This window comes from Lissotriton helveticus, chromosome 7 (assembly GCF_964261635.1).
Source record: "Lissotriton helveticus chromosome 7, aLisHel1.1, whole genome shotgun sequence".
In the NCBI taxonomy this organism is placed as follows: Eukaryota; Metazoa; Chordata; class Amphibia; order Caudata; family Salamandridae; genus Lissotriton; species Lissotriton helveticus.
Genome location: NC_136068.1, coordinates 66814122 through 66828136, shown reverse-complemented (window position 1 = coordinate 66828136; position 14015 = coordinate 66814122). Strand labels below are relative to the sequence as shown.

Genomic DNA, 14015 nt, shown 5'->3' with positions numbered 1-14015 from the left:
GGTCCTCCGATGCCGTCCACTCGATGCCGACGGCGACGACGAAGAAATCGACACCGGGTTCGACGGCGGCCTGTGTAAGTCCCTCGACGTCGACGGGCGACGTTTTCTCGACCCAGAGCCCTGGGGAGACCGGAAACTGGCCGTGGACCTTCCTCTCGACGTCGTGGTCAGAGCAACCGACCCAGACGGAGACCGTGGATGTTTGCTGGACTTCCTGCCCCTGGGGAGCCCCCCAGAGGCCTCAGCATGGGCAGTAGAAGCCCCTCCAGACCCACCTTGAGCCTTCAGTCTTCTTTCTTCCAGGCCCTGAAGTCTAATCTTCCTCCTGTCCTTCAGGGTCCTGCCAGAGAAGCCTCTACAGATCTCACACTCCTCTGGGATGTGGGAAGAGGGAAGGCAGAGGATACACACCTCATGGGGATCTGACTTGGCCTTCTTCCTGGAGCACTCTGGGTATTTGTCAAATAATGCAGGCATTATGGACAACAAAAGGGTGCAGAAAACCAAGAAGAAAGTCACCAAAGTACTTTAAAAGTACACAAAAACGAATTTAGTGAAAAAACACCAACAAAACCCTTGAAAAGGGAGAGCTCAATGCTCCAGGGTCCTGCTTGCAGGAGCCGGAAAAAAGAACTGAAAGTAAGTTGGACCTGCTATGCATTCTGGGATACTGGGAGAAGGTTCTGGAAGATTCTCTTAAAGGCACAGTATCCTGTTTTGAGCCACATAATGGCAGCCTATGGGGCTTGTCTGTCCAGGTTCTTCTCTCTATCATTCCTGAGGGAGTTTGCTGTTAAAGTAATGGAAATCTGTACAGGCTTTTGCTGTTTTGTGGAATTTATGGTGGAATTTCTAGTTGAAGTACTGGACAGTGTAGCCTTTTAGGCTGCATTATCTGTCTTTAAATTCTCTTTTAAGTGTCTATGCTTTTCTGCATTTTATGACACTGTAAGAGATTATTTTTGATTGCTCCGGGGTCCACGCACATGGGCGGGACTATTCAATAGACTAGATTATGACTATACACAGAGATCCCCTACTACAGAACATCCTTTACAACGGAACCGTTACAACGTGGTACCGTTACAATGCAGGATTTTCGCTGAAGGGCGCTCTAGGATAGGGGATAGTTTAATTTACTATCCAACACCTTCCCTACTATCCACAGGGACTGGAGTTGGAATAGTAAATTCAACTATTCACTATCCAGCGCCCCCCAACGCAAGTCGTTGTAACGACTTGCATTGTTAAACCTGCGTCGTAAAGGTACGCGTTGTAACGGTACGCGTTGTACCGTCATACATGCATATATGTGGGCTTTCTGTTTTCAGTGTTTATTTGCTTAGGATTTCTCATGTCAAATATCTCACTTTAAATCTGTCCGGACCACCACTGACATCACATTGTATTCTGGGAATGAAAATTTTGCTGTGAACATTGTAACTATTGGCTCAAAACCCCACACATAAAGTGCAGGTGGGTAAAAAGGCAGGATTAGCTGAAGATACCACACATAACATTGGGACACCTTGCAGCTATGAATTTAGTTTTTAAGAGGAAAGTCATGTGTCATGTTTTTATCACTATCCCCTATGCAAGTGCCTGTCACTACACCTTGCAGTAAATGTTTAAAGTTTGGCGTTGTTTGAGAGGCGACCTGCTATCAATGCTGACTTGTTAAAAACAGGGGCTGATGTATTGAAGGGTTTTACCCATTCTGTGCATGTGGAGAAATGGGATAGTATGGTACATGTTAGCCAAGATTATTATGAGTCAGCCATTTCATTAATTAGTGAAATAATTATACAATGCAAAAAATCTAATATGGTTTTAATGTTTTCAGATTCTCTACAGCGTATGTAAAAATTAGAAAAGACCTAAAACACGGAACCAAATCCTGCCCATGCAATCCAAGCACACAAAACTGGCTGAAACAAAAGAAAGAAGAAACAATATTTTAGTGACATTCCTAAACAACAAAACTCAAGCAGAATACTCTTGGATCAGTCTTTGTTGCTGTTACCTTGTTTATCAAAGTTACATTAGGTTGGCCCCTTCAGGAAGAAATACAAATGGCTCACTGTCTTTCACTTTCCTACTTTTTAAAGCTATTTAAGTTTGTGGTTGTGTAGGTGTTGATCAGTGTTTCTTTTACTGGGGTTTTATCAATTACTATAGGTTTAAACCTAAAACAGAGTAGCATATTATGGGCCAGATGTAGGAAGCGTAATTCCGGTCGGTAACGGCCGAAATTACCGAATTTCGGCCGTTACCGACCGGAATTAGGCTACTGAGATGTAGGTGCCCAAATTGCTAATTCGGTAATTTACCAATTTGGTAGTTTAAGGAATCGTTAAATTACCGATTCCTTAAAATACCGAATCGGTAAATTACCGAATTAGCAATGTAGGGAGCACTCAAATGAGTGCTTTCCCCTTTTTGGGATTTGTTATTTACCACCAACTACAAGTTGGTGGTAAATAAAGAAACCCCCCCAAAAAGCAATTTTATGCAAATTGCTTCAGTGCCATGTTGCAGACATACATGCCCTTAGGGCATGTATGTCTGCAACATGTGCACCCATACACAAACGAGGGGTGCAACAGGGTGTCAAAGTGACACCCTGCCACCCTTCAATGTTCCCCCCAATTACCGAATCGGTATTTACCGATTCGGTAATTGCCATTCATTCCTATGGGCCTCCAGGCCCATAGGAATGAATGGCAATTACCGAATCGGTTAATACCGATTTGGTAATTACCGAAACCTATCGATTTGGTAATTTTTTCGGTAAAATTACCTACATCCCATTTGCCTGTTCTTAAATATCGGATCGGTATGATTCGGTATTTAAGAATCGGTAATCTGGGATTACCTACATCTGGCCCTAAATGTTAATTGAAATGAGCAGATTCCGATAATTCAGTTACTGGTGTGGCCTGATGAGACCATAATGTATTAGACATCCATGTACTGGGCTCTGCAGTACCCAAATTCGTTTATGCAGATTCTTGAAGCTTCTTACCTGATCTTTCACCTGTGCCGGGGGGGAGAAACCAGATGGCATTTGAATCTCAATCAACACCATGTTTGTTTCATGCCGGGAGCCATTGTAGCTGTGAAGGAAAGCAAATAAATTCAGCTTCATTCAATAACTCACCCCTATACTCTGATACTATCAACTCTCATTTCTTCAAATCCCACCTTCCTCTTGATTGCTGAGACATCACTCTTAGAAACCTGACACAAAGTGGGATCATTGGTGATACTCAACAGAATGCTAGGGGTAGCAGCCATAACATCATGCTCGCTTTAATGCCTGATAATATCACAATATTGACCATTTGTCCCTCCCTCAGCTCCTCAGTAGCCTTGTATGTGCTGCTGAGGGGCTAGAAGAGGGAAAATGAGGGGCATTCTCTATGACTGTTAAGAGTCCTACTTAGTTTGGATTCCTCTTGTTGTCTTCATGACCAGTGCCCAGGGGTAGCAAGTGCAGTGCAAGGGGCCCTAAAGGGCATGTCTGTGGTAGCAGTTGCTTTTCCCTTGCTGGAAATAATTGATCTGCATGCATGAGAGTACTTCACTACTGCAATATCAGACATTAACAGTTCAGAAACCTCACTCCAGGAACCTGGGCCACACCAAAATCTCCAGGTCAAGAACCTGCCACAGACCATGAAACCACCTCAGGAACCTGACCTGACACTGTGACATCCATCCAGGATCTGTGTCTCAGGCTGAGACAAAGCTCCAAGACCTGGGAGCAAGACTGTGACATCACGTACCGGAAAAACCAGACCTGAGATTGGGATATCACTCAAAAATCCTGACCTCAGATTAAAGCATCATTCTAGGATCCTGACACCAGACTACAACACCAGTTGTGCATTCTGAAGTCAGACAGTGACATCATCATCATAAGCACTTGGAATAGGGAGTGGCTCAATAAACCTGAGGTTACCCTGTGACATGACTCAATCAAGCCAGTATAACTCTTTAAAATTACCCTGGAATGCTAAAATGGTGCATCATTCCTGAAAGAACTGTAAGACTGTAGAATCATTCAAGGAACCTCCAACTTATTTTTTCAGAGATGCGTTGAATGGATCAGTATTTGCTCAACTGAGGAATGAGATTATTAGTTCTCAAGTGATAGTAAGGACTGAATAAATCAAACACTGCAAGATATGTTTACAAATAGTTTCAGAAACAGAAAAAACTAGCCAACCGTTTCAGGACAATTCTAAAACAAGAATTGTCAAAGGCACTTGGCCTAGCTTTAATGTGCTAACACGTGCAAATACTGGCATGCATAAATGCACACATTCTGTTTGTAATTTGTCTCTGTGTAATCTGTCTCTTCCTGTGCCTTCTATGTTTGGACCTTCTTTTAATTACTCAAGCTCTCATTTCTATGTAACATCTTTCACACTGAGACTGACTAGAAGTGAGAAGAGCACAGCTACAGTGAGAAGAGTGAGAAGCACACAGCAGCACAGAACTAGTGCATATTCAAGAGGAGGTGTCCCCATCATCTCAGCCCCTATTATGTCTATCAGGAAACACAGACAGAGTCCCCATTAATCTGTGTTTATAATCAGGTTGATCTAAGTTCAAGTCACCTGAAAGAGGAGTAGGAGGGACTTCCGCAGATGAATTCAGTGCTGGCATAGGTGAATGGATGGATGGATGGATGGATGGGTTTTTATATAGCGCAATATCACCGCCAGGTCTCAAAGCGCTTTGCATTGGGAACCCGTCCTGGTTTTTCCCTGTGAGATAGCCCCTTACTGGGTATCCCCAAGGTGAAAGCCAGGCATCCCGCCGCGGGGGGCCGTAGTGGAGATTAAGCAAGCTATTGCCCAGAGTTGCAGAGTGTGAACCTGTGATCCGAGTAGGCACCAAAGCGAGAATTACCGAGTCCGTGGACATTTTCGGCTCAAGACCCTGCCGCGTCGGGAATTGAACCCTGGTCCCGGGTCTGATCTCAGCGTCCGGGTCTGCCTCCTCTAACCAGTGAGCCACACTTCTCCACTCCAATGTTCAGGAGGAGTTCTCTCCAAATCAGCAACACCAAAATAGATCTTCGATCCTGAATGGTAGGCACCTGGAGAGCTTTCAATGGAACCTTCTGATGGAATGGTTAACTCTTAAGGCCCCAGATGCCCTGGGGCCCCTACATGGATGAGTTTTAGTCTGTTGGCGTTGCCGAGTCTCCATCTGAAGAACAGGTCAGTACTGAGTGACTCGATGACAGTGTATGTGAAGCCAAACAATGTAATTTTGTGTAAAGCAGTGATGCTGAATGGTATGACATCACGTGTGTCAGAGATGGGATGATGTGATCTTGATGCTGAATGACACTGATGCTTTGACGCTGGGATGGATCCTGATCTCAATGGAGAACAAGATGAAGTTGTGCCTTTTGCTTATGTCAAGGTGATCGACGTCAAATGGTCGTGCCAATGCCAGGAGTGCCAGGAATTACGGTATCTTCTTTTTTGCCGTACTCCTCCTCTTTTCATTGCAGCTCTATCTGCAGGAGTTCTTTGAGAAGGAGGATACTGTTTCACTGGAAGTAGATCCTTACCTGGGAGCCTTTTCACCTTTCTCTCTCCGGCTTTCTTGGACATGCGTTTTCTCCAATTTCCTCTCCAACTGATGTCCTTCTTCTCTTTGAGAGCCCAGGTGGGCATTGTGGAACTAATTTGACACTTTAGTAGAGTCAGAATCCACAAGACAGAACACACATATTTGGTGACTGTCTGTAGCAGCCTTTTATTATGACAGAAAAGGGCCAATTCTCACAAAGTAAAGGTACATTAGCTATAAATGTAAGGGAAAATGACAAAAAACGTTCAAAAGCTTCTTTGGGATGAAATACATAGAGTGAGTTTTAAAATGTAACTTTCTGACAGAATATCTTCAAAAAAGGAGTTAAAACACACAAAAATTACAAGATCCACTCTAACAAGCCAGAAAAAAACTGTGACTTTCTACATAAACTACCAGTGCCAGTCGTACTTCTCATCGCCGCTAAAATAAAAATATTCTAGGCCTTGCCATGTGTCAAGGGAGAAGGTTGCGCTTAAAGGTGTTGTAAAGTAGTTTTATTGACGGTTTTGTCTTTTAGTAATGTAAAATATTTTTAAAAATTCAGAAAACATTGCCTTTGATAAGCTTCATACAAACACGAAAGGGTAATCTTCTGCGGTAGGAATGCTTGACTTTTCAGCCTTTTGCTTATCTATGGAATTAAAGTATTGTGAGTGCCCTACATGCTACAAGAAGTTATCCTAAAATGTATAACTATCAATGAAGATCTAATGATGGAGCTCTGTCAGACATCATACCAAGTGAATTGCACAGGAGCAGACTGACGCTAGTTCCCAACTAACCTATTCACTTTCTCAGCCAAACACTTTCAAAAGAAATTGGGCTGGAAAAAAAAACTGGGGAAAGGGGTAGGGGACAAGAAGAGACAGCTACATTTCTACAAGGCTTTCTCTCTCTTCGTTTCGTGTGTCTTCTTTTTTATGTGAGAACTGCTAGAAGAAACCTAAATATTTCAGTTTTAAAATACACACTGTTAATCTTCCTCAATAAGCTTAATAGCTCTATTTATCCTCTAACATTCTTACCCTGTTTGGAAGTAGCTATTGCCTCTCTTCTATATGGTAGATTTGAATAAAAGTCTTAATTTAGTTACTCTCTCTTTCCTCTCCTACAGGAAAGCTTCAAGAAGAAAGCGCAGCAACACTTCAGGACTGCAGGTGCTGCTGTTGGTAAGTATATAATGTATGCACGTTTTAGACTCGTGTAATAAATAAAGCTATCTAGTTACAATAATTTAACACATTGCAAACAACGTTACAAACCTTCAGAACAATATTCCCTTTTTACTGACAAGGAACCGAAATGTGCTAAGTAAAGAAATGTACATTCCGAACTGTGGAGTTCAAGCACGAGCGCAGGTAAAATGGGATACGCTCTCAGACAGCATTTAGGGCTAGATGTAGGTAATTTAAATTTACTGATTTGAAAATACCTAATTTTACTGATTTGGTATTTTCGAATCGGTAAATGCTATGTGGGTAAAAAATCGGTAAAAAATACTGAATCGTTAAGATTCGGTATTTACCGAATCGGTATTTACTGATTCGGTAATTGCCATTCATTCCTATGGGTCTGGAGGCCCATAGGAAAGAATAGGGAAAAATAGGGAAAGAGTCAAGGGTGGCAGGGTGTCACTGTGACACCCTGTTGCACCCCTGATTAGTGCTGGTGTGACATGTGGCATACATACATGCCCTAAGGGCATGTGTGTCTGCCACATGGCACTGGTGTAAATGCACACATTTGCATTTACAGAGGTATTCCTTATTTACCACCAACTAATAGTTGGTGGTAAATAACGAATCCTTAAGGCACAGAAGCACTCTTCTGCTTCCTAAATGTCATTTACCGATTCGGTAAATACAGAATCGGTAAATGATGATTCGGTAAATACCGGTTCAGTATTTATCGAATCGGTAAATTTGCCACCTACATCAGAAAAGCCTATTACCAGTCGGTAATGGCCAATTTCGGCTGTTACCGACCGGTAATAGCCTTCCTACATCTGGCCCTTATTTTGTTACAGGAAAGGAATTTAACCTGGACAAATTGAATAAACCGATGCGTCTGACTCAAGTATGGAATTACGGAACACCGGAACTGCGGACGCAAGCGCTGCAGCATTACGTGAGTTCTAATAAACATAACGAGAGAAATACTCGAAAATGCTTCCACTTCTAATTGAAGCTTAGCAAGTACAATGTGCTCAAAGCAGAGTAGATAAAACTCCCACTATACTCGTGACAACAGATACTAACTCAATGTAAGCAGATACTAATACAGTTCACTAAATGTAGCAATACAGAATAAGTATTCAAACGCACTACAAAAATAATAATGCGACAAACCAAGGCGACGGGCACTACCTTAACTAGCTAACACAACGCTAACTCACAGAAGAACTTCCATTACCTCCAAATTCCTCAGGTGAAGCGCCAGGATTCTAATGCCACAGCTGTCAAAATTCTATCTCTGACTTCAATCCCTGGAACCACTAGAACCCTAAGTGGGACCTCTCCCTGTCCTTCTGGCGGCCATCTTAGGGTTCTTCCAGGAGTGGAATCTAAACCTGGCAACACCATTTCTGACCCTGCGTAATTCCTGATGCCTAATTACATTGACAGATAACCTCTCTTTTGCGGCATCTGGTTGTGTTCTGACAAGTAACTACACAACAAATATATCAGAGGGTCTAATAAGAGAACTAAAGTGTACGCATAATGTAACCTGACCGGAGACCTAGATGTCCCTAACATGTGTGTATCTATCTAGGGTCATCCCTTCAACAGATCCACACAGTGGTCAGGCAAGGATGCCCATCAGTCACCACAAGGAACCGCCCTTCATCATTTGGGATTCCTTCAAGACCACCAATGGGAGTGCCACTTAACTTTCACGGTCGAGGGTCAAGATGTTAGAAAAGGAACCCTCTGCCGGTCAGATAGGTCTTACAGTGGTCTTGCTGCTCAATTATGAGGATCTTGGCACAAATAACAAATGGGGGACTGACGCTGCAGTGCACAAAAAGTGTGAAAGAAATAAGAAAAAAAGTGTTTATAAAATTGGATTGGGGGTACTAACAATTTTATTCGGATGCTACCCACTCTTCCAATATTAAAAAGTAGTCAGTGACAGCCACTATAATATGGACCGCCCAGGTATTTTATGAGGTCAACATGTTTCAGCAATTGGTGACACATTTTTCATTGCTTTCTTCAGGAACATATTTACTGATAGCTACTGCAATAATAGTGATAATGAAAACAAAACTGTGCTCAAAATCAGAAAAACAGATACAGAGATCACCTGAATTCACTAGGTGTTCGCATCATTTCCTTCACTCTTCTAAGTCATGTGAATATATATACTTGTAAGAGGTGTAGACCTCACCCCACCTGGCCACGGCTCAGGGAAAAGACAAGAACAGAGGATTGCCCGAGATTGTTTGCTCTCCAAAACAGAGGAAAGAAACCTAGTCATATCTATGTTAACATGCAAATTCAGAGTGAGAACTTAGATTCAAACATCTCGATTTGAATTTTGCGAACAATTCTCATAGAACTTGTGGGTAAGCGAACACTATGTAAAGATGATAGGAGTCCAACGTTTGTACCCAGTCCAAAAGGGCTCACCTCAGAGCCATGTAGATTATGTGAGAGACAAAGCTCAGACTCCCATGGTCTGAAGGGAGTAGCATATTGAAAGGCAAGACAAAACTGTGTGGGCTATTCACAAACTGCATTGTGAAGTACAATTAGAGGTACTACAAAAATTCTACTTAAGTACTACAAAATGCTATTCACAAACTACGAGTGCAAATCTCCACCTCTGCATCACCTACCTTTTTTATGGGGAGAGCCTCATACATACATGTTTACTATTTAGGAGTAAACTTAGGAGGGGCTGGAAAAAGGAGCATACTTTTTACTAAATGGGAGGGGGTTAGGGAGCGTCATGCACCCACCAATAAAAAAAAGCCCATTGCTATTCACAAACTGCACTTCTAAAGTTACAAGAACCAAAAAGGGACCGATGACATAGTAAATTACTTCAGCTTAGAGCTGGTGAATGTCCAACATCAAACATGGCCAACCACTGGTGCTGCAACACCCTGCCATAAAAAATAATGACTCTGGGGACTTAAAATAAAAGCCTTTTAGAAATAACTTTAAACTAAATTTAAATATTTAAAATAGTTAAAATATAAATGAACATCATTTATTGCTAAAAAATAAAGAATATGTCTTATTTAAGTACTCATCAGGTCTTACGCACAAGCGTAAGTTAGCTTTGTGTCTGTAACTTGATAGCAAGCCATGGCTGAGTATTAAATTGTAAGACATGTTTGACTGACACCCCCCTGCTTGCTATTTTGGTGAAACTGCAAAAGAATATCTTCATAGTTCTGGTTTGGTCCACATATTAAGAAAAGTCTGCCTCGCCCTTCACGGTACCACAGGAGGCACCTGGAAATTAATAAATGTAATTGTAGTGTGCTACTGCTGTGGAGAACACTCTAGGTTAGAATAAATGAAAGAGCAAGTGGGGGCAAATAAGTCAGCAAGACGGAGCGAATGATTGAACTTGACACGCTGAGCTTTGAGCACTGAATGGGAGTGGGCTGGCTGGAGAATGTGGAAGTTGAGAAGGAGCAGAAGGCTTGAAACTGAAGGCTTGGGACAATGAAGTAATGTTTTTGATACCTCTCAAGTGGCTTAGGGCATTGGTCCTCAAACTGCAACCGTGTCCAGGCCATGTGAGTCCAGTGCCAACCGGCATGCTGTATACAAATTTTGGGAGCTATTTCCTAAGCAACACACTGAAACGGTTTAGCTGTTCTCTTGTATATTTCCAATGCTGCAATGGTGCCTTAGCTGCCTTTTGTTGTTTATATATAAGGGCGGCAATACCTAGTCATCTTCTGTAATCAAGTCCAATCTTTCGAGCTACAGTCAACTTCATCTCCAGCAATGCTACCCTGAGGGGGCTGGTCAGCATTAATACCTATGGAGGTCGGCTCAGGTAAATTGGACGAAGGCCATTGCTATTGGTCCTAAAGGCAGAGTGCACATATCCCAAAGATATACCATGCCTGCCAAAAGCACAGACTATGCCAAATGCAGTGCTTCACAAGTATATGTCACCACCTTAATGAGGTTTTATGTGGAATTAAAGTGCAGCCCTCTAAGCAAAGAAAAGGCACTGATGTTAAGTTTAGGGAGGTTGTGCCAGTGGTGGATCAGATGAGAGGTGCTAGTCCACATGGAAGAGAAGTCACCACTTCATTCTGAGCAGCCCTGAATAAATCACTCTACTATATTTGTCCTTCTAAAAAAAAGTGGTGGTAATTGCTAATCAAGTCCAACCAGTAACGGGGATAAGTGGAGCTCTACTCTGGTACAAAGTTAATCTAGATTTGTTGTGTTGTTGCCCAAAAGATTTGGGGGCAATGAGGGATCCCTGATTGTACGTATGTTTCCAGGAGACAGACATTATAAGGAACAGCTCCAAAGCGATGTGAGGACTTTTTATCGAGACATTGGTCACAACGTTCATACAGAACTGTGGGTCCATTCTCTAATGACTGGATTCCAGAAGGGTCACTGCTAGAGATTGCACCTCTAAGTCCTATTCTGGGCAATACCAATATCAGGACTTGCAGAATTGGACGGTTGTTCGCAAAATGTCAACATAGACAAAGAAAGGGACACAATAGTGTGGCTTTCCCTTCTACTTTGCAGGAGAAATGGAGGTGTGAGGTGGTAGTATCACTTCATTCTGTATTTACCTCACATATAGAACTGGTGGTACAGCAGGCTGCACAGCTATAGTGTCAAACTACCCAGTTACTGCCGGCGGAAGCGCTTTGTCTTTGGACGGGCAGTAAGAATAACTGTGCTAAGAATGTTTCCTTAAATACTCATGTTTGTGCTGTAACTAGCAACTCTCTACCTTGTTGCAGTGAGCTACAGGTGATTTCTGCAGACAGGATGGATATGATGTCCTCCTTAAATTTGTGCTGGATCAGAGATCAAGTGAAGCTCAGATGAATTATTTTGGAGATCTGCCTTATATGAGTAAGAATAATAGCCTCTCAGGCTCACTTGTTAGTTTTGAAGGGTGGATTATGAATGTTGATTTGATAGTGCTAGCAGGGTCTAGTTAGTATGAGAAGAGGAAGCGTGTCACAAAAGAAGGTTTAGCGGGTAAAAAGAACTGGAGAAAGCTGAATATTTTAAGACAGGAGACCAACCAATGTATAATGAAGGCATTGAGCTTGACAGGGCTTGGTCAGTCAGTCAGCTGTAGATAAGATAGTAAGGGGCAGTCATGATTCCACTCATGGAAAAAAACATGTTCTTGCTGAAAAAAAGACCAGAGAACTTAAAAAACAGAAAGAACAATATTTGTGTTAATTGGCATTCTATGCCAGGTTTTAAGCAATGTGAATGATCACAATCTTCCAGACCATACCTCAATAGTTCTGCTGCACTTGTCTTTGAGGATGGCTGTTTAGTGTAGACCTCTAGACATTTAAATTGTTCACAAGGCCAAAGTATGGTGTCTTGGGAGAACTCTAATGGGTTTATCTGAAGTGTAAATGACTAGCACTTGGAAATGGTTAAGGAATGTAGGTACAGTCTGGGACCAATTTTATGAACCCCTCAGCTGAAAAAAGCTGATTGCAGCTAAAATGGCTAGTGTTAGTATGAAATGTTTCCATTTGAACTAGGTGACACAATACTGAGAGTCTCATTATCAGTGCCCCTGTAATTTTAATGGGTGGGCATTAAAGGGAGCTACCATTCCTCTATGAATTACTAACTTCACTGAAAAAAGAATGAATATCTCGGTGAAACTAGCAACTGGTGGAACTCTATTCAATTTGTCATCATTTCCAAATGGGGTTGGACTTCTAACAGGTGTCAGCATGTGTTGACAACTCCAGTTCCAAAACTAGCACTGCATATTCTTCACTTAAATGTGACATTTTCATCCTATGACAAAATAGTGGATCTGCTTCAGCATCAGTGACTTCTTTGAACTTTGCAAGGAAATCATGACTTTCCCATCAATCTCAAATGAATACCTGGATTGAAAGCACAAAAACCCATTGGATGTCAACTTTCCTGACACAGTACCCAAGTCTTGAAAGGTTCAGCCGCTAAGAACTGCTTACTGTTGTAAATATGTTCAGTTCTTCATCAATAGTTTAGGTTCTTTAATTAAGTTCTTTATTGGAAGCGTCAGAGATAACGTTGGTGTTCCCACTGCAGCCAGTAAACAACTGCCAGCAGGTGAACACAGCTCTCTCAGCTCTCTCATAGAACCTAGCAACACTGGAACTATAATAGAACTATGGGCTAGATGTAGGTAATTTGGATTTATCGATTCATAAATACCGAATTTTACCGATTCGGTATTTATGAATCGGTAAATCCAATGTAGGTAATTATTCAGTAAAAAATACCGAATCGGTAGTATTCGGTATTTACCAAATCGGTATTTACCGATTCGGTATTTGCCATTGATTCCTATGGGCCTGTAGGCCCATAGGAATGAATGTCAATTACCGAATCGGTAATTACCGATTCGGTAAATACCGATTAAGTCAAGGGTGGCAGGGTGTCACTTTGACACCCTGTTGCACCCCTGAATAGGGCTTGTGTGCCATGTGGCACACATACATGCCTAAGGGCATGTATGTGTGCCACATGGCACAGGTGTAAATGCACATTTTTGCATTCCCATAGGAATTCCTTATTTACCACCAACTAATAGTTGGTGGTAAATAACGTATCCTTAAAGCCATGTAGCACTGTTGAAAGTGCTACCTACATGTCAAAATACAGATTCGGTATTTTTATCGATTCTGTAATTTTACCGAATCAGTAATTTTACCGAATCAGTAAATTTACCGATTCGGTAAAATTACCGATTCAGTAAAAATACCGATTCTGTATTTTGACATCCCCTACATCTCAGTATCCAAATACTGGTCGGTAACGGCCGAAAATCGGTATTTTCGCCCGTTACCGACCGGTATTTGGATACCTACATCTGGCTCCAAATGTTTAAAGCACCAGTACATTATATTTAACAAATTGTACAATGTTAAGAATACAACACATCCTCTTCCCTCTATCTCTTTTGACTAACCATACATAAAATATAAACAAAATGTGCACATTACAATAACTGAACCAATACAATATAATGAAAGATTCTCACATGTATACTTCCTGTAAAGGAAAAGTTAATCATACATCTCCATGTACATAGTCTTGTAAATATCTTGGGGGACATCTATGTCTTTGAGAAAGAATCCTGTGAGAGAGCTGTGTTCACCTGTTGGCAGTTGTTTGCTGGCTGCAGTGGGAAGGATAACTTACTTA

General features: G+C 41.8%; 1 protein-coding gene across 14 annotated transcripts in view; it reads right to left on the bottom strand.

Annotated features, from left to right (window-relative positions):
* Positions 1-14015, bottom strand: part of LOC144768069 (alpha-2-macroglobulin-like protein 1) — a 618955-nt gene that overhangs the window by 78816 nt on the left and 526124 nt on the right. For all 14 annotated transcript variants that reach the window (XM_078651444.1, XM_078651445.1, XM_078651446.1 and 11 more), the window contains exon 32: positions 3026-3116. In XM_078651444.1, coding sequence (XP_078507570.1) covers positions 3026-3116 — 91 coding nt within the window. The remainder of the gene's footprint in view (positions 1-3025; positions 3117-14015) is intronic.